General features: G+C 42.0%; 1 protein-coding gene and 1 long non-coding RNA gene across 3 annotated transcripts in view; one reads left to right on the top strand and one right to left on the bottom strand.

Moving 5' to 3' along the window:
* Window positions 1-3951: 3951 nt before the first annotated feature.
* LOC135185729 (uncharacterized) lies at window positions 3952-5207 on the bottom strand. Its single transcript, XR_010306580.1, has 2 exons — window positions 4509-5207; window positions 3952-4348 (listed from the first exon to the last, which is right to left on the bottom strand). It is a non-coding gene; the product is annotated as an uncharacterized LOC135185729 (long non-coding RNA).
* Window positions 4921-22096, top strand: part of ESYT2 (extended synaptotagmin 2) — a 71364-nt gene continuing 54188 nt past the window's right edge. The window contains exon 1 of one of the 2 annotated variants that reach the window (XM_064162802.1): window positions 4921-5510. In XM_064162802.1, coding sequence (XP_064018872.1) covers window positions 5157-5510 — 354 coding nt within the window. In that variant the 5' untranslated portion in view covers window positions 4921-5156. The remainder of the gene's footprint in view (window positions 5511-22096) is intronic. The other variant, XM_064162803.1, reaches the window with a different exon arrangement.

Genomic DNA, 22096 nt, shown 5'->3' on the forward strand with positions numbered 1-22096 from the left:
AGCCGATCCGTCGAGCAACGGATGAGCGCCGGAGCCCGCCGCGGCGACGGGCGGGGGCTGCCGCCGCGCGGCGTTGTGGGAAAGGCGAGAGGTGAGGAGGCGCAGGGGCGGCTCATGGCGTGGCTGGCAGGGGCGGGCTGGGCTGGCCGTGCCGAGCTCTCGCAGCGAGGAGCAGTAGTTTGGAATGTATGAGCGGCCGCGAGAAAGTTCTCCTCCTGGCGCTGGTGCCCAGGCAGAGGGGCCCGCGAGAAGGCTGTGATCCGCCGGGCGCCATCCCGTGAGGCGGGCACGGGGAGCTCACTCGGGCCGCGTTCAGAGCAGCGTCGTTCTGCTGTTCGTTACCGACCTTTTATATGCTAAGTATTTCATGAAACCATTTCTTATCTTGGCTGAATCACTTTTATTAAAGTCATACACGATTACTGGGGGGCGGAAGAAAAAAGTGATGACAAGGGAGGTTCTTTTTCCCCTGTACTCAACACTGGTCAGGCCACACCTTGAGTGCTGTGTCCAGTACTGGGCGCCTCAATATAAGAGAGATGTTGAGGTGCTGGAAGGTGTCCAGAGATGGGCAACAAAGCTGGTGAGGGGCCTGGAACACAAACCCTTTTGAGGAGAGGCTGAGAGAGCTGGGGGTGTGCAGCCTGCAGAAGAAGAGGCTCAGGGCAGAGCTCATTGCTGTCTACAACTACCTGAAGGGAGGCTGTAGCCAGGTGGGGTTGGGCTCTTCTCCCAGGCAAGCAGCAATAGAACAAGGGGATACAGTCTCAAGTTGTTCCGGGGTAGGTATAGGCTGGATGTTAGGAGGAAGTTCTTCACGGAGAGAGTGATTGGCATTGGAATGGGCTGCCCAGGGAGGTGGTGGAGTCACCATCCCTGGAGCTGTTCAAGCAAAGCCTGGATGAGGCACTTAGTGCCATGGTCTAGTTGACTGGCTAGGCCTGGGTGCTAGGTTGGACTGGATGATCTTGGAGGTCTCTTCCAACCTGGTTGATTCTATGATTCTATGATATGTTTCCCTTAAATCGGCCCTTTACCCAGATGTTAGGTAGATGCAGGTAGGGAAAAGGCCTGTAGAAATAAGATTGTTACTAATATCTCCACAGTAACAAATGCCAGAGCTGTTTTCTGCAAGAAAGAGAATGTGGCAGCATACCAAATACAGGCGAAATAAACTTGACGTCAGCGATGACTGCCTGCAGGAAAGGTGTGTGCTATTTTCTTAGCAAATATTTACAACCTATTTACAACCTGTTAACATCTGCAGTTTAAAGACACAGCGAAAATTCCTCCAGGCACGTTTAACTTGTTGCTTTTGTTTCTTTTTTCAAGAGTAACACCACCCCACCCCCCAGAATTTAATATGCAGCTGTTACTGCCAATAGTAGTAATATTTGTAGAACTGACTTCTGAGGAGGGAAAAAAAATAAAAGAGGTATTTTTGCATTTGAGAAGCATTCTTGTCATAGTTCAACTGGAGTTTTGTCAACTCATACAAAGATGAGAAGAAAACTCATGTACTGCTATCAGGAGAGGTGCATAAATATCCTGTTGCAAAGTATCCACAATGCTTATGTTAGTGAGTCACAGGCTCACAGGATGTTAGGGGTTGGAGGGACCCAAGGAGATCATCGAGTCCAACCCCTCTGCCAGAGCAGGACAATACTATCTAACACAGATCCTCCATGTCTGTAAACAGAAACAGCAAAAATGTGACTCTCTGAAATAAATTTTGCACCCATCCACTGTTCTGATCTCCATCTTTCTCTCCAAACTGCTGCTGCTGGTGTCCCTGCACACCAAGTGATACTCCTCTCATGGGTTTTATACCCTAACCCTGTCTGTCCCTGCCTTCTATGAGATGTTTAGCATGATTTGAGAAGTGAGTAAAATGTATGTTTAGCATGTACTCAGTTTTTCTCATTAGCATACCAAGGGGTGTTAACTGTGTTAAAATTGCAGTTAATTAGGCATCCTGGCCTTCAAAATCTGCCTTGAAGTTGGGCATTTATGTTATTTTAGCCTCGCTTTATCAGTTTCAGCCAAAACAGGGCTGTCTTATCTCCATAAGACTCCCTCTTTCAGTTTTTTTGGCAGGCCAACTTCGCAGATTTTCATTTAACATGAACACCTGCTGATTGTAAATGACCTTGGTCCTGAAGCACCTTTTTTTAACGTTGAAGTGTTTAACACAGAAGTGTTTAATGCAGAAGTGTTTTTTAACACAGAAATGTTAAGAAAAATAGGACCAGAAAATATGTGAACGAACAATTCTAAGATAAGCAAATTATTCAACAATTTATCAGCCTCAGAAGATGAAACATAGCTTGTGTTTATCTAGGAAAAAAATGTTTTCTATCTTTATAAGATAGTAACTGACCTTCATTTATCCCATAGCAGCAGTTTACATCTTGATTTTAACAAGATTCTATTGTCCCTATTGTAGTACTGGGTATGCTAATTTCATGCCACTCAGTTTCTAAACTAAAACATTGTGGGGAGCCAAGTCAGTTATCTACAAGAGTTCTGAGAAGTCTATCAGACCTTTTTATTGATGCTACAGATAAATGGTATCTAAATTAATGCTACAAGGTCTTGCTTATCACCCGCTTCTAGTTCTGATGAATCAAACCTCCATATGAGCTAAGGAATTGCTCTGCCCAGGATCAGTGCTAGGCTGTCAAGCTTACAAGTACACGTTCGTCATCCAAAATGCTACCACAAGGTTAATTTATCTTCTGATGTGCTTCTTCAGTGTATTAATACTTACTGTATGGGGTATTGCACTACAAATTCTATATCCAGCTCATTTGCAGATTACAAACACTCATACACAAAGGAGAGCAGAATAGGGCACAGCATATGGCAAAGTGTTGGCTGGAAAACACCAAGTTAATTAAGCTGCCTTTTTTCCCCTTCTCATTCTGAATTGTCTTCTTGATGGGTGGTAAAGTTGTATTCTGCTTCAAACACTGTGAAACCACACATGGAATTATATTAGAGCAATGAAATCCAAGACTGCCAACAAAGGGCTTGAAAAAATGAGAAAATATAAGTAGTATTGGTTGTAATGGAGGAAGCCAACATACAGTATGGCAAATTTGGCTTGATGTTACTGAAGCTTGGGAGTTCACAAGAAAGTTTACATAAGCAAACTACATAATCAGAAGAGGAATGCAACAAATGCAAAAATTCTCCTGCATTTACAGTAGTTTGATATTATTGGTATCCAAATGAGTCATAGAATTCATAGTCCCCACATTAGGCTTTTACAGGGTCTAATGCTGCCCTCTCAGTCCCTTCACTGTTACAGCCTAGGGTGTTTGGAGTTCTCTGAGAGACCCAAAATAAATTGTAATTTCAATGCTTGGTTTACCTTGTAGCTGTAAGTCGTTGATTTTGTTGTTTCTTCCTATACAATTTGATCCTTCTGAATTTTCATCTTGACTAAACTATAAATACAGAGTTTGAATACACCCTGTCAGTGGTAGAAAGCAACATAAACTTTTGGCCAGAAATTGTTTGTGCTTAGAGTGGTCAGTTTGTTGTGTCTGATCATAGGCACGGAGAGAATTTGGAAAGATGATAGAACAGCATATTTGCTTGTCAAGATATGGACTACTTTTCCAATTCTGCTGTGTGGCACTGAGCAAACAACTTTTCCTTTTGTGCTGTTGCCTTTCTGACTTTCCATTTCTCTGGTTAATTAAGATGAGGTTGCTTTTACTTCCCAAGGAAATGAAACTTATGCAGGTTTCCTATTTGTCTATTTGTATGTGTTTTCATAACTTTTCAGCCTACTGGCTAAATTCACACTTTCCTCTTTTCCAGACCAAAAATAGCAGTCCCATAAAGCCCTACAAATGTTGTTAAAATTGCAGCTGAAGAGTGGATTCTCATTCCCACTAAATGAAAGATTAGCTATTAAAAGCCAAAGAAAAAAAAAGCCTGCTGTCGAATGCTGAGTTTAATCATAAGCAAATGTGTACCAGCAAACATTATCACACAGCAAAGGGCAAGCAGCAGTTGACCCTTACAAATCTGGTAGTTACATTATGGAAAAAGATAACGGAGTGGCATGAAGATTGAGGTGGTAACCAGGTTTTGAAGGGATACATGTCACAAAGTTGTAGAAAGTAAGATTTTTTGTTTTAGTTTTACAGATTCAGGACTTGTGTAATCCCCAGGTTGTAGGTGCCACTCCAGGTGCTGCTCTGTATTAAGGTGGCAGAGGTATCACTTTCATCTGAGGATGTGAGCAAAACTTGGGGAAACCCTGTTGTGTCTGAGAAATGGAGTGACTGGCCTGTGGTTCCTTTGAGCCATTGATTATCCTTTAATAACATCCCTGAAAAGAAGACAAAGAGAAACATGAAGCTTGTTAACTGATGGGTGTAAGAGGTGAAAACCATTCAATGGCACACATCAATAAAGAAAATGGGGAAATAGTGTGGCTTCCCTGCGAGGAAGCACACCCTAACGCGATGGTGGGAGGTGATGTAGTTCACCTGTGAGGAAGCACACACCAGCGCGTTCACTACTCCCAAATTCAGAAGTGGGTTCTGCTTCACGCCATACAGCAAGAGCCCACTTCGCTATGACCTCTTCCTGCGGCACGTTGCCCCCACCTCGTGCCTGCGAGGCCAAGCAGTGATGCCCGGTGGCCGCTGCGGGTGGGCAGCTGGGCGAGAGGGTCGGTCCCAGAGACAACGAGGTGAGCTTGGCCAAAAGCGGCGACAATCTCCTGGCCCGGATCCCGACGTGCAGGGTAAACCCGCTCTTCCCAAGGCAAGCCTAGAAGGCAAAGATGAAAGAATTCCGCCGGCTAGAGCCTGGCGGAGGAGAGGGGGCCGCGGCCGCCCGGGGCAGGGGGAGGTGGCACGTCGGGCGCCAATAGGGAGGCCGGGGACGAGGCGCCTTCCCGCGGTGGCCCCGCCGCATCAGTCTCCCCGCGGTGACGGCTTGGGCCGGGCCGCCCCGAACCCGGAAGCGGGCGGCGGCTGGTGGCGGTACGCGGTGAGCGGGGCCGGGCGCAGGATGCGAGGCACTGCCGCCGCCCTGCCCCCCTGTCCGCTCGCAGCCAGCGCCCGAGGAGGAGGAGCAGCTGCAGCAGCGGGAGGAGCGGCAGCAGTAGTAGGAACTGCCGCTGCGGTAGCATGAGCGGGGCCGCGTCTAAGCAGTCCCCCGGCGCGGGGTCTGCCACGGAACCCGCCGCAGCGGAGAAGGCGACTGCTGGGGACTCGGTGCCGGAGCCGCCGTCGCTGCTAAGCGTGGATGTGACAGGCTTGGTGTCGCAGTTTGCGAGGAGCTTCGTGCTGATCTTCCCCGTGTATGTGCTGGGCTACCTAGGGCTGAGCTTCAGCTGGGTCCTCATCGCGCTATGCGGGCTCTTCTGGATCCGCAGGCACCGTGGCGGCAAGACTTCCCGCCTGGGCCGGGCGCTCGCCTTCCTGGAGGACGAGGAGGAGGCGGTGCGGCTCAGCGTCTCCTCCGCGGATCTGCCTGCGTGGGTGAGTGGCCAACACCCCTCGGCGCTTCCGAGGGAGCACCCGCGCCCGGCGGGCAGGGCAGCCGCCGGGCGGGCTGGGGCCTGCCACCGCCCCGGGAGTTGCGTGATGCCCATACCCGGGACTGCCCTGTCTTCAGGCTGCAGAAGAGGCTCGCTGCAGGCCGGAGCCCCAGAGCTGCCCTGGGAAGAGGGAGGGGGATGAGGAGGTGGCATCCCCGCACTCCTGGGCTACTCGTCCCAGGTCGCCAGCCTCTTTCGGGACATGCTGTGCAGCAGCTCAAGCGGCGGTTTCAGACGTGAGCACGAAGAGGGACCCTCCCTCGGCTGGGGTGGCCTCCCCCCGGGCCGGGCGCGGCCACCTGGCCCGTTAGCTCCCGCAGCAGCTGAGGCAGCCACGGCTGCCGTATGGTGACAGCCCCGCGGCGCTGCCGTGCGGCATTCAACCTGTCGTGGCTGGGGTTTCCCTCGCCGAATAAACTTTACCTCGGGGTTAGGCTTTCATTTCCCCTGGGATGCCAGTGACGCACAGGTCTGGGATGTGGCGAGGTCTCTGCAGCGCACAGATGTCGTGACTCGGGCAGGAGCATTCCATAAAAAAGTTGAGATTAGAGGTAGACAAATTCGGCATCTTAACACCTCCACGCTATTAAGTAAAGCATTAATTAATCGGGAATGACCTAAAAACGAAGTGTTTCTGGCAAGTTTCAGGGTTCCGATGTGAGGACTAAGGTAAAGGGGCTGTGATTGACTTTAAGAGGCTCTATTTGGCAGCGGAATCTTCCTTTAGAAGTTTCAGGCAGCCTAGTAAGTTTTCAGAACTACATATGTTGGGTGGTATGGAGTTTGTTGGGTTGTTTTTTGGGGTGGGTGTTGTTTGGGGTTTGTTTTGCTTTTTGGCCGAAGTTCAGCTTTAAAGTTGACTACTTTTTCTTCGTAATATTTACTTTGGAAGATAAACTATTTTGAACAGGGCTGACAGCCAGCCACCCGGCAGTGTCAGTGCTCATCCAGGCTTCCATGTCCTGATCTGCCCCACCGAGCAGCAGAGCTTGGTGCTCTCTTAATCTGCATACCTGAGCGTTTCAGCTAAAGCTTGGTGCGATTCCTTTTCTGCTCAGTGATAGCCATCCACACTTCTGTTGTGTACTCCTTGTAGTGCCTGTACATCCAGCAGTGTTAAAATGAAAATGTTTTTGTGTGATGGAATTCCTATACCTAATGTAACCTGTCTTAGCTCTGCTAAGGAAGTTACAGAAATTCCAGACATAGTGAACTTAACATTGTGGGTGTGAGATGAGAGTCTTTTTTTACTCCTGTTACCTACACCTTACCTTTCACCCAAGTTCTAGTGGAAGATTGTGGTAAAAACAGAGTGTTGAAGACAGATGAAGTAGTTTCTTGCTTGAAATTGAGGTGTGAGTCTTAAATAATGCTTTTCTGTTAGCTCTGTATTGGTTTGGGTTTTTTTTTCACCTGTAATCATGAAGCAGTAAAATGGAAGTGTTCTGATTTCATGCATTTAAAATGAAATAATTGAAGCTAGATTATGTTATGGAGGGCTGTATATAGTAACTACCTGCTGGTAACTAAGCAGTAGATACTCCAGCTTAGTGCTGTGCATAAATTTTAAGTCATGATTCGTTACCATTGATAAAATGGCAATTAATTCCTGCCTGGAGTTGTCCAAATACTTTAGAAGGGGCCCTCTTGACTGAAATCAGAGGAAAAAAAATGATAGGCATGACTGAGTGCTGGTTACTAACACTTGCATATCCTGTGGTACTATGAGAATGCAACTGCAGTTTCCCCAAAAGCATGACTTTCTGATACATCAGTTGGACTGTAAATCACTGTTGTGTTTGGTTGGTTGGTGGTTGTTTGGTTGGGGTTCTTGTGTGTGTGTGGTTTTGTTTGTTTGTTTTCCCCTCTTTAATGATGCTATTAAACTTTAAAGGACTTGGTTCTTTTCTTTCTGCTGACATATATGCAATATTATGAAACTGTCATGCTTCCAACTAAATGTAGCTTCCAGATCTGAAATGCAATCTGGAAAAGAGAACTCTTCTGATAACTGACAGCCCACTTAAATCAAAAGTGGTCTTCAGTCTCTGCTCTTATAGTCAGCAAACTTTGTATGAGTCTTTTTTCTACCTCTATAACATGTCTTGGGAAACTGCTATTCTCCTTCCTTTTGCTTTGTGTGTTGTCTGTGAGATTTGTGGATTTCATCATATTTCAAATGAAAGCTACAGAATGGTGTATGGAGCCTGATCTCTCTTTAATAGGTATTGAGTTTATTCATACAGTGTGAACTCCAGACTGCAGTGTGTTCCTTTGTTTTCTGGTTTCAAAGAAATAAACTTCAAATTACTTGAGTAGGACAGTGCTATCTTTTAAATATGGCAATTTTTATTCTCTGCTGGGACTGAAAGTGAGATATTCTGACTAAAATAGTGTAGTGCCCAAGACGCTTGTCTGATGCTGTATCTTTCTGGACTCTCGATTGGAAAAGAGCTTTAGCTAAGTTCTTTTATATAAGACACTTTAGAATCACAGAACCATAGAATGGTCTGGGTTGTAAGGGACCTCTGAAGGTCATCTAGTCTGACCTCCCTGTGCAGTCAGCAAGGGCATCCTCAACTAGACCAGGTTGCCCAGAGCCTTGTATTTAAGGTGTGATTCTTCCCTCCCACCTTAGGTTTTGTTGTTGCTTTAGTGATTTGTGTTAAATATTTTGTAATGCTGCACAGAGTCACTAATTTTTTAAGAAAGTGGTTGTTGCAGGAGTACCAAATCAAGATTTTTCTGCTGGCAATATGCTCACTTACGCTTTGAAAGTGATACTGTTGTGCTATCATACTAGAGTTCATAATGTTAATTATTAGTTTCCTAAATTAGATTTACTTCTATAATCAGGAGGTTATGTAATAGGAATATTCTGTACTGTGCATGTAAAATGAATTGATTCAACATGTCTACAAGCTATTTAAAATGTCAACTCTGAATCATTCAAAAGAAATATGTAGATACTAAAAAATAGTTTGTTTACTGTCTTTAAAGAGTAAGATCTGTACTCGCAGAGTTGCTAATGTAGTTCCAGCTTTGCTGTGTGGTTGGAAGATGTCATTGATTATATGGAGTGGGAGGGGGCAGAAATGGGTACTCTTCCAAGTCATTTAAAACTAGGCAGGAGAATTCACAATGAGAAAGAATTTGAGATCAAAATGAATTTTAAAGCAAGTAATTTCTCCTTTCTTAGCAACATTTTTATACTCCAGATGTATGTTATGCTGTAATGAATGAAAATAACATGCAAGCTTATACAAGGAAATCAGCAATGTGAGTATTACTACTTAGGGGATAGATAGTAAGAAATCAGGACTCTCAGTTTTTAAAGACCAGATATCCCATTGCCTTTTATTTTTAAAGCAGTAGTGAAATGCCATAATGTGAGTGGTATTACAAATCTACTTCACTTTCTCAGGGCAACCAAAAAAAGTTCATCTAATTTTGCCATCACAGAAGTTTTTGCTTGTTCAGTGTGACTTATAAGGTGCCAGCTTACCATGTGTGACATCTTTGTACATAAATGAAACTTTGACTCCTGTTTTCTTCAAGATAAAAATCTGTGCTAGTGCCCCCCCACCCCAACACCTCCAACTCCCAGATTAATTGTAAATTTGGCTCCATTCCCCCCAGTCCTGTTACTCCCTGATACTCTGAAAAGTCCTTCTCCAGCATTTTTGTAAGCCACTCCAGATACTGGGAGGCCACAGTAAGGTCATCTTAGGGCCTCCTCTTCTCCAGACTGAACAGCCCCAACTCTTTCAGTCTGTCCTCATAGGAGAGGTGCTCCATCCCTCTGATCATCCCTGTGGCCCTTCTCTGGACACACTCCAGCATGGATGGATAGTTCAGGACAAGAATTTTCAAACAACCCCTGCTAATGGATGTTAAGTATGTACTCAGTAAACTTGATGAACAAATGGAGTTCTACAGTACATGGTGCTTTTAATTACTATAGAACAAGAAGATCTTCTTCTTAATGTCTAATTGTAGTTTTAGTTAATGGTTATTATTGTAGCTGTAGGAATTTTAGGAGATTTTTTAATACAACCCTAAAATATGCAAAGGAAGGCACTGCAACACATTCTTCTCATCCTTTCTCCAAATGTTAGTTGAGCACATTAGATTGAATTTACTGAGAAGTGATTTATAAGAAAAATTACTTCCATGTATGGCTACTTAATGCTAAGCTGGATCTAATCAGTTTATATGGTTAGTACTGCAGATGGCCATGCTGCCAGCCTGCATCTGGAAACTGAAGGGGTGTGAGTAAGAATAGAGTAATAACTTGTGAATGCTTAACAACTGAAGTCTGTATCCTCTACCTGATCATGTTCTGTCAAAATCGCCTGTTGTTCAAGGTGCCTCATACCATATGTGTACATACAGTTGTGGATTGTAGGATTTTAAAAGGTTTATATATATATTTAATATTATTTTTGTAGTTAGAGGTGACTATTTTTTTGTTATTTTGGTTGAGTATTACTTCCTGTAGTTAAGAAGGTAACTATGGGGTACTAAGAGTACCCCATAATTAAGAAACTGGTGAATGATGTTTTTAGGAATGGAGAATCTTCTTCAAGATTGTTGCCACTTTAATTTGCTACTACCTTTTGAGACTGTTGGCACATCACTGAGCGTAGTATGCATTCTAGGGTTTTATTTTGGGTTTTTTTTTTTTGCTTTGAAAGCCTGCTGGGAAATAGGAAGATGAATCAGGGTTACTGTCAAAACATTTTCATTGTAGTTTATAATAATGAAAGGCTGTGCTAGAAATTTCAAGTATTCAAAACAATTCTTGGGTGTCCCATTCTTGTGTTTTATAATGAAAGAAGCAACATTTTGTTTCTGGTAAGGTAAAGTACTTTGACTCAAAATTATTTATCTCTCATTTATGAAGTCATCACTGATTATAGCAGTGAAATTGCCCATAACAATTTCTTTTGAGCTTTGTAACAATTTTGTGTTGACTGTATGCTTGTACTGAATCTGAGGTGTGGAAGCTGGTTTTGGAGCTTAGTTTAAAATTTGAGCTCTTCAAGGAATGCTAATTATGAAATATCTTCTGGACTGTCTGAATCCTGTTTGTCAGAGCCTTGTGGTAGTATATCATGTTCTGAAAGTAGCAGTTAATGATTAGAAATTAACCCATACCATTGATTTGGTATATTTCAGAATGTAGACACAAAGGAATCAATAAAGGAGTGGAATTGTTCTGGAAGGATTACAGAAATAAGAGAATTTATATGAGACATTGGCAGTGTAGATAACAGAGCTTGTTTGATCCCTGAAGTCTTGTCTTTCTCTTTGCTTTTCTTTTTTGTTGAGAAATATAAATTAAACCTGACATTGTGCCTCCCTAAAGAATTTTAGAAGAGACACCCCACCAGCAGCTTTGGAGCTATTCTTTGGCCTAGCAGTGGCCAGCTTTTAAGAGTCATGTCCCAAACCTGACAGGCAGCATGCAGAGTTACTTCTGATATTTGGGGAAAGTACCAAACCACTTCAATGAAGAAAACGTAATCCTTATCTTCCTCTGATGTTTGTGAACACTTAATAAAAGATATACAGAGATGGAATAGTCAACATAGAATCAAATGTGAATAAGATCAGTGGAGAAACAGTGTTCTGCTAAGAAGAGACAAGAGTGGTTTTATTTTAAACAGCTGTTTGAGTTAAGTAAATGATGAAGCCAAACTATTTAGAGTAGTCTTGGCACTTTATCAGTTGTATAACTTTGGGGTTATATAGCACTTCAGTATTTCTGGGTAAGATTTGTTTCAGTTGAATGAAGAGATTGTTCTCTAAAATATAGAAAGAAAAGGTGGGGCAAGGAATAAAAAAGAAGAATGTAAGAATTTGCTCAAAACTGTGTGTGAGATGGTGGAAGGCAATAGTCAGCTGGGTGTGTTTAACAGAGGCTATAGTTGCCCGAGATGGGATGAACTGACCCAGCATTCTTCCTTAGCCCTTTCTGCCATGCAGTGACTTATTTTCTCATTTTGCAGCAAATGAAACAGAGCCTAGACAGCACTGGCATTTCTTAAACAGCCTTAATACCATTTTTGGGGAAGCTTTGACTTCATACTTCATGAGACTTAAGTTCTGTTGGGGCAACTAGGAGGAGATGATAATCTAATGAAAGATGTGTGTTTATTTTTTTTTGAAAATAGCCAACTTAATTTTCTTTCTGGCACTTGCCACCTTCTCTGTTTTGATTTCACAGGTGGTCTTCCTTTTATTAAATTTTTAATACAAGTTTTGTGACTTTTCTTAGCCAGCAATAATGGATTGTTGGAAAGTGAGGTAATACAAACTTGTCACATCAGTTAATAGAGTAACTGAGAGCAGTAATAAGTTTCTTCTCCATTCACTAGAATGACTTCAGATTAAACTTGCCTTGTGAGGAAGTTTCATTACAGAGGGGAGGTTTCAGAATCCTTAATTATTTCTTGAGTTTGGAGGCATGTGTTCAATAAGTATGCTAGTCTTGCTAAGTTCATTGCATTTACTCAGCTTCTCAGCATTTTTTGCTTTGGCTCTTTGTTCCTTAACATAGACCTGTGTGTAGCCTATGGTTTTATGTCAGAGTTTGGGTGAGAAGCTATATCCTGTTTCCTCTTGAATCCCATGAATATGGTGCCTGAGAGAAGGAAAAGGCAGGTGCTCCTCAGCCTTCTTGCAGAGTTGTTTGATCCCCACCTCCAATCTAGTTTTTTATTTCCAGTAGTTTCTACCAAGCTTTATGTACCAGTCTTTGCTGGATTGCTGGAGTTCTTATTTTCTTTGTAGTTTAAATGGTGCAGCCAGTTTTGTTGTTTGGCTTGGTTTTGTTCCCTCTATGTGCTTCCTGTGATATTGTTAGCAGTTAGAGGAGCAGTGGGAATTTGAAAGCTTCTTCCTTTTTCAGATCCTTATTCATTTTATTGGTAGGCTTTTCTCTGCATGCAAACATTGCAGAGAGAATGCGAGATGACTAGAGAATTACTAGTTAGAGAGACTCATTCTGCAGTTTCAAAACAAAGGGCAAAAAGGATGTTCTGCATCCAATTGCATTTTCCCACTGCCTTTTAGTGCCAGCATTAGAATTTACTTGGCCACCTAATTCTAAGTTTTTTGCCAGGTTTAGTGTTTGGCTGACAGAGTTCCTTGAGTGAATTTACTGTGCAAACACACAAGTGCCAGTGTCTACAAAAAGGAGGTTATGGAAGCCTGTGGTCAGGTTGAAAGTGAAATGGAACAATAGCCTGCATGAAGAGGACCTTCTTAGAAAGAAGTGGCAAATAGTACTTCTGAAGTGTCTTAGTGGGGAAGCAAAGTTTGAGCTCGAACAGTTCATGCCAAGTTTCACATGCAAATTCTTTTGTAACATTTCAGCAGACCTGTTAAAATCCTTAACCACCAAACATACAAGAGTTGCCTCAGGTTTCAGTGTGTGGTTGGATCAGATGAGCTTCAGAGGTTCCTTCCAACTGGAGTTTTCTACAGTTTTGTTTTAAACTGTCATTGAAATTAGCTTTCAGTCTCCAATTGTGGCTTGGAAACTATCAGAAACTTTTTTTTTTCTGCATAAAATATGAATATTTGTGTAATTATTAGCTGTACTAGGAAAAAAAGGTTTAAAGAATAAAAAAATGATAGCTCACTTTAGGGAGATGTCTTGTAGGAGGTAGTGACAGTTCTAAAGTCAATCAGGTGCCTGTCATCTTAAATAGTTAGTATTAAGTTCTATGCAGCAAATTACTAAAACATACATTTTGTTATATAAATACACATCTTGTTATATAAATAACCTTTGGAAGACTAATGTTTCCATATAATGAATCATTGCACAAAGTTTTGTCTGCTGTACCCTGGTGAGTATGAAAGTGTCCTTAGGAGTTGAAAATTTGAAAGAGGGCTAAGGGCTTCCAGCTGAAGCAGTCTTTGAATTAGGTATCATCAAGTTGTTACTAGAAATACGAAACTAGTTTTCCTTGGCTGAAAATAACTCTCATATGACAGCCAAGCATTACATTGTCATTTGACTGTCCTTATCGTATAGCAGCATGGGTCAAGTTTACATTAGTTCAATTGCAAACACTTCCACCTAAGAGATGTCTTTTTTTGCAAAGTAAAGTGCATACTTTTTTCATCTGTTTTAATGAAGACTGTAATTGAGAAAGTTTAATGCAGACACTAAGCACTGTTCTTTTCCTGACCTTTGTTTGCATTCCTTCAGTTAGATGCTAGCTGATGTGAATTATCCAAACTGACTTAAATAGCTTCCTTAGGGAGGGTTTTGAAAGGTGTTACACCATAGGCAAAGTTAAATCTATTGGCAATATGTTGTCTTGTCACTGCCTACTGTAAAAGGAAGATGGGAAGAAAGCAGATGAATCCCTAAAAATTCAGTCTTACTCCTCTTTTTAAGCATAACCACAAGGTATGTTGAAGCCTGAGGGTAGCTATAAAACCTTAATTGTTCTGATTTGAATTAATTATGTAGTGTTACAATCCACAGTTCTGCTCTTTAAAGTTTGTGAATTTTCATTTTTAAAGTAGCTTCCTAAAAAGGATTCTGGGGAGAAAAACGTTGTGGGGGGAGCTCAAATGGAATTTATCATCTCAGAAAGTTCATTGTTTGCTTTGTATATAAGCATTATTGCTCCTTTGTAATACATGATCCTTCAGGTTTGCAGAGCTTGATATAAATACATGAATCTGTGCTTTAGCAAGATGCCTTTCTTCACATAGCATTTTCTGTAGGGTGTTGATGAGCTCTGAAAATCAGTGGTGAATGAAGTTTACAACTTTATATCAAAATGCTTGGCAAGAACTCTTGTTGCATTCTTCAGGAGAGAGAATCACAAGATACGCTCTGAGCGATGAGGTTTTGTGCAGCTTTAGAGAGCAAATTCAATTCTCAGGACTTGTTGGCAGTTGGCAAGTTTGGTCTGTCTGCAGGTTTTGTCTGTCTGCATGTTCCAAGCAGACTGTTAATGTACAGGAATGTACAGTACTTAAAATGAGAAAATAGCTTTTCTTCATGTACTAATATTTGTAATCTTTCCTTGTTCAGTAAGCTTGCTGGTCCAGAATTGTGAAAAAACTGTACTTTTTGTTGAGACAAGACTCTTTCTTCCCTCCCTCCCACCCCTGTTGATTGATTCATCTTGTTAATTGATGAACTAGAATGCTAAATGCTCTTGTATGCATGGCTTTGAAATTGTCTTAGTCTAGTAAACAATTTTATGCTGCAGATTAAATTTAAAATGCTGTGTTCCTCACCCAATGACTTTTTCCTAAAATACTTGAACTAGAAAAAGAATGCTTTTCCACCCACCCACACTCTGCCAGTTAAATGTCAAATAGCAGCTTGGAAATGATAAGAGAGTTTTTCATGGGGGAAACAAAAAAAAAAAACCCAGTGTTCAGTCATTTGATTTGTAATAAGAATGTTCAATAGTGATTGATATATTAGAATCATAGAATCAGTCAGGGCTGGAAGGGACCACAAGGATCATCTAGCTCTAACCCCCCTGCCATGGGCAGGGACACCCTACCCTAGAGCAGGCTGACCACAGCCTCATCCAGACTGGCCATAAACACCTTCAGGGACGGGGCCTCAACCGCCTATATGGGCAACCCATTCCAGCATCTCACTGCTCTCATGCTCAACAACTTCCTCCTCATATCCAGCCTGAACCTACCCATCTCCAGCTTCGCTCCATTCCCCCCAGTCCTGTCACTACCTGATATCCTAAAAAGTCCTTCCCCAGCGTTTTTCTGGGCCCCCTTCAGATACTGGAAGGCCACAGTGAGGTCATCTTAAGGTGTCCTCTTCTCCAGACTGAACAGCCCCAACTTTTTCAGTCTGTCCTCATAGGAGAGGTGCTCCAGCCCTCTGATCATCCTTATGGTCATTCTCTGGACACACTCCAGCAGGTCCACATCCTTCTTGTAATGGAGGCTCCAGAACTGGATGCAGTACTCCAGCTGGGTTCTCAGCAGAGCGGAGTAGAGAGAGAGAATCACCTCCCCCGCCCTGCTGGCCACACTTCTGATGCAGCCCAGGCTCTGGTTGGCACTGAGGGCTGCAAGTGCACACTGCTGGCTCATGTGGAGTTTCTCATCCACCAGCATCACCAAGTCCCTCTCCTCAGGACTGCTCCAGCCACTCACTGTCCAGCTTGTATTTGTGCTTGGGATTGCCTCGACCTAGATGCAGGACATTGCATTTGGTCTTGTTGAACCTCATGATGGTGGCTTGTGCCCACCTCTCCAGCCTGTCCAGGTCCCTCTGGCTGGCATCCCTTCCCTCCAGCATGTCTGCTGCATAGTTTGAATTGTGTTAATTCCTTGTTTTCTCTTTGTTTGTGGTAGTCTTTATTTTGGTTTATATTTTAAGGAAAATATTTAGGCTTTTGAAAGTGTTTTGGATATTTCTTTTTATTTTAGGCTGTTAGGTATGTAGGCTGTATTGATTTGAATGTGCTTAGATGCTCACATTCCTTTGATAAAATCAGTTTTTCTTATTTCTATCTCATTCATAATAAGTCTTTGTAATGTGAATCGATTTTCTACTAAATGTGGCTTTTAAAAAGCTGTGGATAATATGTACTTGTGTTATTTTTGTGTCTTAACATAAATACAGGATAACAGAAAACATTTGCCAACGTTTTCTTTGTGTTTTCAAAGTTTTGCAATTGTAGTCCTGAAGTTTCTTTCCTGTGTCCTGTCTTTTGTGAGTCTCTGATGTGAATAACAAAAACGTTACCAATCGGTTTGCTTTGCATTACTTGAATTTACAATATAATGCCCCAACCCTATGAAGTTTGGGTTGGTGTTCCCTCGAGGTTTTGTTTGTTTGAGGTTTTTTTCTCTTGTTTAGATCATCCATGTAATCCATTACACACAGAGCCATAGTAACAGCCTGAAAAGGGGTTTTGATTTACAAATCAGTTTCTTGTATAAGAACATAAACCTTTGATTTTTGCCATATGAAAGATGAGGAGCTATGAAAGCGTTACTTTAAAACAGTAATTGGGAGTGAAGTGGTTTGCTTCCAGCACACCGATGTTGTTGCTGGTGTACCTGCTTCCAGTTTTCTGTCTCTGCTAGGCAGGAAGGCTGCTGTGCTAGTAACACCATAACAATACATCTAACAAGGCTATCAATGGCAGTATAGGTATATACACCTGAACCTAGGTATTTTTCTTCTTTTTAACTTTTTTTTTCTCCCCCTGGTGGTTAAACCTTTGCTGGGTTTGGGGAGAGAGTCTACGCAATGTTGTACCATACTATGCAGGAGTGGTTTGCAATTGCAGTGGGCAGTTCTTGTTTGGGAATAGGCATTGACAGGAACATGAAGCCGAGTGGACACCTTTCTAAGATAAACTCTGTGGGATACCAGGGGACAGGGTGCTTGTTCTGTCTGAAGACATCTGAACTTCTGGCTTCAGTTTGGTATTTGGCATCGAGACTATTTGGCAGCTATTTGTAGAAGTGTTTTTAGAGTAAGAAGTGGAGGCCGTTGTGCTTGAAGGGAAACTCTCTTAGGTAGATGGAACTGATTGTGACTTAGAGTTGCCTGAAAGCATTTATCTTTGTAGTAACTTAGATTCACATCTGTCATCGGGGAGCAAACTGAGAAACTAGAATAGAATTTAAGCTTCAATTTATTGAAAAGCAATGGGAATGTATCCACTTGCCAGACAGAGGAGATTAGTTCATCAGTGTTCCTAAAATTAATGCATTTTCAGCTCTGACAAATCACTTTGGAATTTCCTCTACTGTACAGTTCTGATTCTTGATTCCCATGTAACACATAAGCTTCTAGTTTAGGTGTAACCTGTAAGAATTTACAAGGTCGTTTACTTTCTTGTTTGAGACTTGCAGTGCTTGGGGAAATGGTTTTCCTTTCTGTCAACCTCAGTTGCCTTTGCAGGCTTTCGTTTGTCCTAGTTTCTGCTTCCAGCATCCAAGTGATGAACTCCAGCTCTGCTTTCTGCTGCCGATTGTTTGCATTGCCAGGCACATGAAAGTAACACTGCTGTCTGTCATAACGTGGCAAAGAACACAAAGTGTAAGTAAATCTGTTACATTGTGATCTCCCACTGAGTGAGGGAAATGGAAACACCTCTGATTTGGGCCAGCTCAGATTAGTCCATGAGGTGGGATTTGAGATGCCACTGTATTAACAGAAAGTAACTGTATGAGCTCCTCAGGATAAAGGAGAACATTGGGAATGAGACATTGAATCACATACCCTAAAGCTGTTTCAATTGTTGCCAGCATAGTTTAGGAGTGACTTTGACTTGCAGACATTTCTGTAGGCAAATAGCTATTCAACTGTTGGGTCAAAACAGATGTCTTCAGTTAGTATACTGCTTTTTTCCTTTAAAAGAGTGTCACAGATGAATGTTCAGTGTGCTGACTGATGTCCTGATTGTCATAGAATCAGTCAGGGTTGGAAGGGACCACAAGGAGCATCTAGTTCCACCTTGCCTGCCATGGGTAGGGACACTACCCTAGATTAGGCTGGCCACAGCCTCATCCAACCTGGCCTTAAACACCTCCAGGGATGGGGCCTCAGCCACCTCCCTGGGCAAATCATTCCGGCTCTCACCATCCTCATGGTGAAGAACTTTCTTCTCATGTCCAGCCTGAATCTCCCCACCTGCAATCTCTCCATGGTTTTTCCAGTATATTGATCAGAGTCAGGACTATATCTGAGGCAGCAGATCATATGTGGCACCGGGAACAGTGGATTTGATTACGACATCTCTCTGATAGCGAAAACCAATGCAGTCCTTGTGGTTTTTTTTTTCCTCAGACATGAGTTATGCTTGGAAAAGCCTTTATCAGATTACTGAAAATGCTTTTTATGTTAGAATGATACAGTTGCAAATTGACTGCTATTTTTGCTGATCTCTGAAAATAACTGACATTCTGCTCAGGGGGCTTGATTTTGTTTTAACTGTCATCCCTGCATTCTTCTAAACTCAAGTGATGTTTTTTTGCAGGAAAGCTATTAAGTATTTTACTCTTGTTAAAGAGATTCAAATATCTGTTACTTGTACTGGGCTGGGATTCAGGCCTAAACCAATACAATCAACAGTAAAAGCCATAAACTCCCCCATCTATTACCAGCACAGAAACTAAGTTTCCTGTAGCAAACTGAAGTATAGATTTATCCTACTGAACTTAGTTATACTGTCATTTTGGAGACCAACAAGTCTCTTTCTGCCACCTGCCTTTAGTGGGTGGGAAGGGGTGAGCTGGAGGTTTTTTGCAGGAGGTCCCTTTTTCTCTGTATAATCAGAACCTAGAGTAATTAGGTCACAACTTCACTGCTGCTTCTTTTTGTGGCCTAAATTTAGCATGGAATGATGTAGGCCACAGCTGTTGGATTTTAATTAATACATGTAGTAAATATTCTTTTGTAGAACTTCTGAAAAAAAACCTATTAGCACTGTGCTGCAGCATCTGTTGGAAAATCTGCTGAGAAGTTTAGGAGCTAACACTGACTTGGCTGCACATGTTGCTCCCTGTGTGTGCACAGACATTAACCTCTCCTTGAACAGAAGTGCAGGCTATAGAAGCTTCTGCTTAGGGCCAGTCAAGTAAATCAGCATGATTTCTTGAAGCTATGTTTCAGGAGGCTGATGGACTAGATGGCTAATAACTTGCACTTTAGGCAGTTGTCTTTAACTGACAGAAATTTATTTCCACTCATAGTATTAATATTATTTTATTTCTAGGCACAAGTTGTTTGGTTTACACTCAGAGCTAGAACTTGCTGGCCCTAAATTTAGATGTGTAAGTCCAAATTAATTTGGTATTTTCTTTATGATGGGACTATCTGACCATGGGAGACGTCTCCATGGGACTATCTGACCATGGGAGAAATGTTTGAAGATGTTGGATATATCTCTCTCCAGCGGTTCTTGTTTCTCTATATTGATGATATAGCAGGTGTAGTGTGACTAAATTATAGTTGGACATATGAAAGATGGAATTTTGAAGATCAGAGAAGAATACTTCAGTGTTTGGAGTCTCCTATTGATCACCAGTATTTAAATCTTTAAAATTGGAAACCTTTGAGATTGCTGTGAAGCCATCCACAGGTAAAGAGTTGCTGAAGTGCAAGAAGAGTCTTCCTGTGAACTGCAGCCAGTGTGATCTGATTATCTCTGCACCAGCTATCCACTATGCAAATATCCATAGTGTAACATGGAAATGTAGAAATGGTGAACTTAAGGCTCAGTTGCAAGCAGCTCAGTCTTTAAAAACACTGTTGTGTGGTTAATATTACTCAGTTGTAGTCAGGGTGCTTATAAAGTGACACTACTGCTTGCATTAGAGTAGTTGTTTGATTGTCAAGTACTATTTTTACTGCTGGATCGAAAAATGGATGAAAATAGCTTCTTGTAATGATTGAATTTGAGGAGCAGAATATTCAAGAGATCCCTGAATGCTTGGGTTATATTCAGTGTTGATGATAATTAGCAACACAAGAGAAGAGGGGAAGCTCTGTGCTGCATTTATAAACTGAAAAATACATCCAGGTTTTCTTCATTCTTGCTCCCTCTTATTCCTGCCTATCAAACAGCCAACAGTCCCAGCACTCTAACACTGGTGCGTTCCTTGCTTGTGTCCAAGAAATACCACATCTTACTCAGCAACTTCCTACTCATCATTTGTTTCAAGAGCAATAACTGCCTTTATACAAGGACTAGTTTAAGTTGTAGGTAATACTTTCTTGCAAGGACTTGCTGAGGATGAGCAATGTTTTTGTACACACAGACATGGATTTGTCATTCAGGTCAGCAGCTACACACACTTCATTAGGCATGCTACCCATGGAAGTAAATTGATAGCATTGTTGAAGATCTTTGCAATGTACTCAAGGCAGTGTTTTTCCACAGTTTATGACTCCACTGAAGGGCTGGTTTGATAACTGATTAGCAGTTAGCATGTATTATTTGAAAAAAAAAGGCAGGATCTCCTCTCTAAACATATGCAGTTAAAAGAAGTGAGTTTACATTAAAAGCAGAGGAATTAAAATGAATTATCATTTAAGACATAATGTAGCCAAGCATTAAATTTCCCAAAGAACAGAGTAGGGCAGATTCTTTGGTTTCCAGTTTCATTAAATAAAAAAAAACCAGCTGAGAAAGGAGATAATTTATTTTTTCAGACTTTATGGTCACTTTTTCTGTTTATTTTTAAGGTGAAAAAACTCTTCAGCAGGCTGGAGGATGTTTTGATGCAGAGCATTAAGACAAGTGTTTTGAAGGATGGTGGCAGTGATGGTTTGCAGTCATAACATGAGAGAGCGTCTGCGTTTACAGGAAGCTGGAAACTCAGGGGATGTTTCCAGGAACCAGGCCACGCAGGAATTTTTGAAGGGTGAAGGGTAGCTAACAACTGGGCCTTTTATTTCTATATAGTAATTTATATTTTTGTATTTACTAGTGATCTCTTCAGAGATGTCATGGCCTTGAAACCTGGTCACCAATCAAAAAAAACAAACCCCAAATAACTTCCTAACTCCCTACCCACCAAACAAAATCATCACCAAAACTCTGAGCAAAACCCAAACAGAAATTGGTAAGCTAAACCCAAACCCTATCTGCCAAGAATGATAAAATGTTTATTCTTAAGCTCCAAATTTCCCACTTAGAACAGGTTTTGGTTTTGTTTTTTTTTTTCCCCTTGGCTTTGCTGATCTCTAAAGACTTGCATGGAAGGACAAGAAGTGACTGAACAAATATTGCTGTGCACACAAGTTGAATGGTAAATAGGACTGTCAAATGTGCAGGCATGTTTTAACTAAAGTGTTGCAAGATGCAGTAGTGCATTGGAGAAAATGTACTATGTGCCCTTTGCTACTCATTTGCTTCAATTCCTCTTGAGAGGCTTCATCTTTCTGTTTGCTGAGTGTGGACTTTGCAACATTAATAAACTCAGAGGTGTCTGCCAGGTAGTACTCAACTGTTTATGGATGATGGTAAATCTTATGTTGTGGGTGGTGTATTCTGGTAATTAACTGCAATTAACTTTCTGATATGAATCACTGTGTGATTCTGGAGAGAGACAGCAAGCATGCTTTTGTCCTCCTACTTGCTTTGTGTGTAGTCTAGAACAGCAACTTCTATTTGTTTCAAGTTTTTATCATATTTAATGAAAATTGTGTCAGTGATGGATTGTCAGTCTGCTTTTAGTGTTGTATTTGTCTTGGGCACTGTGTCCAAATTCTAGGGTGAAATTGTGTATGTGGTGTCCAATTGCTGAAGGATTCTTCCTCTGAGCCTACTGAATTGATAGGAGTTTGGCAGCACTTTTATAATTCCAGAATAAAAAAAACCCAAACCCCAACACCTGCAAGAGAGATGTTGAGATACTGGAATGTGTCCAGAGAAGGGTGACAAAGCTGGTGAGGGGCCTGGAGCACAGCCCTGTGAGGAGAGGGTGAGGGAGCTGGGGGTGTGCAGCCTGCAGAAGAGGAGGCTCAGTGGTGACCTCATTGCTGTC

Source organism: Pogoniulus pusillus, chromosome 23 (genome assembly GCF_015220805.1).
Source record: "Pogoniulus pusillus isolate bPogPus1 chromosome 23, bPogPus1.pri, whole genome shotgun sequence".
Classification (NCBI taxonomy): domain Eukaryota; kingdom Metazoa; phylum Chordata; class Aves; order Piciformes; family Lybiidae; genus Pogoniulus; species Pogoniulus pusillus.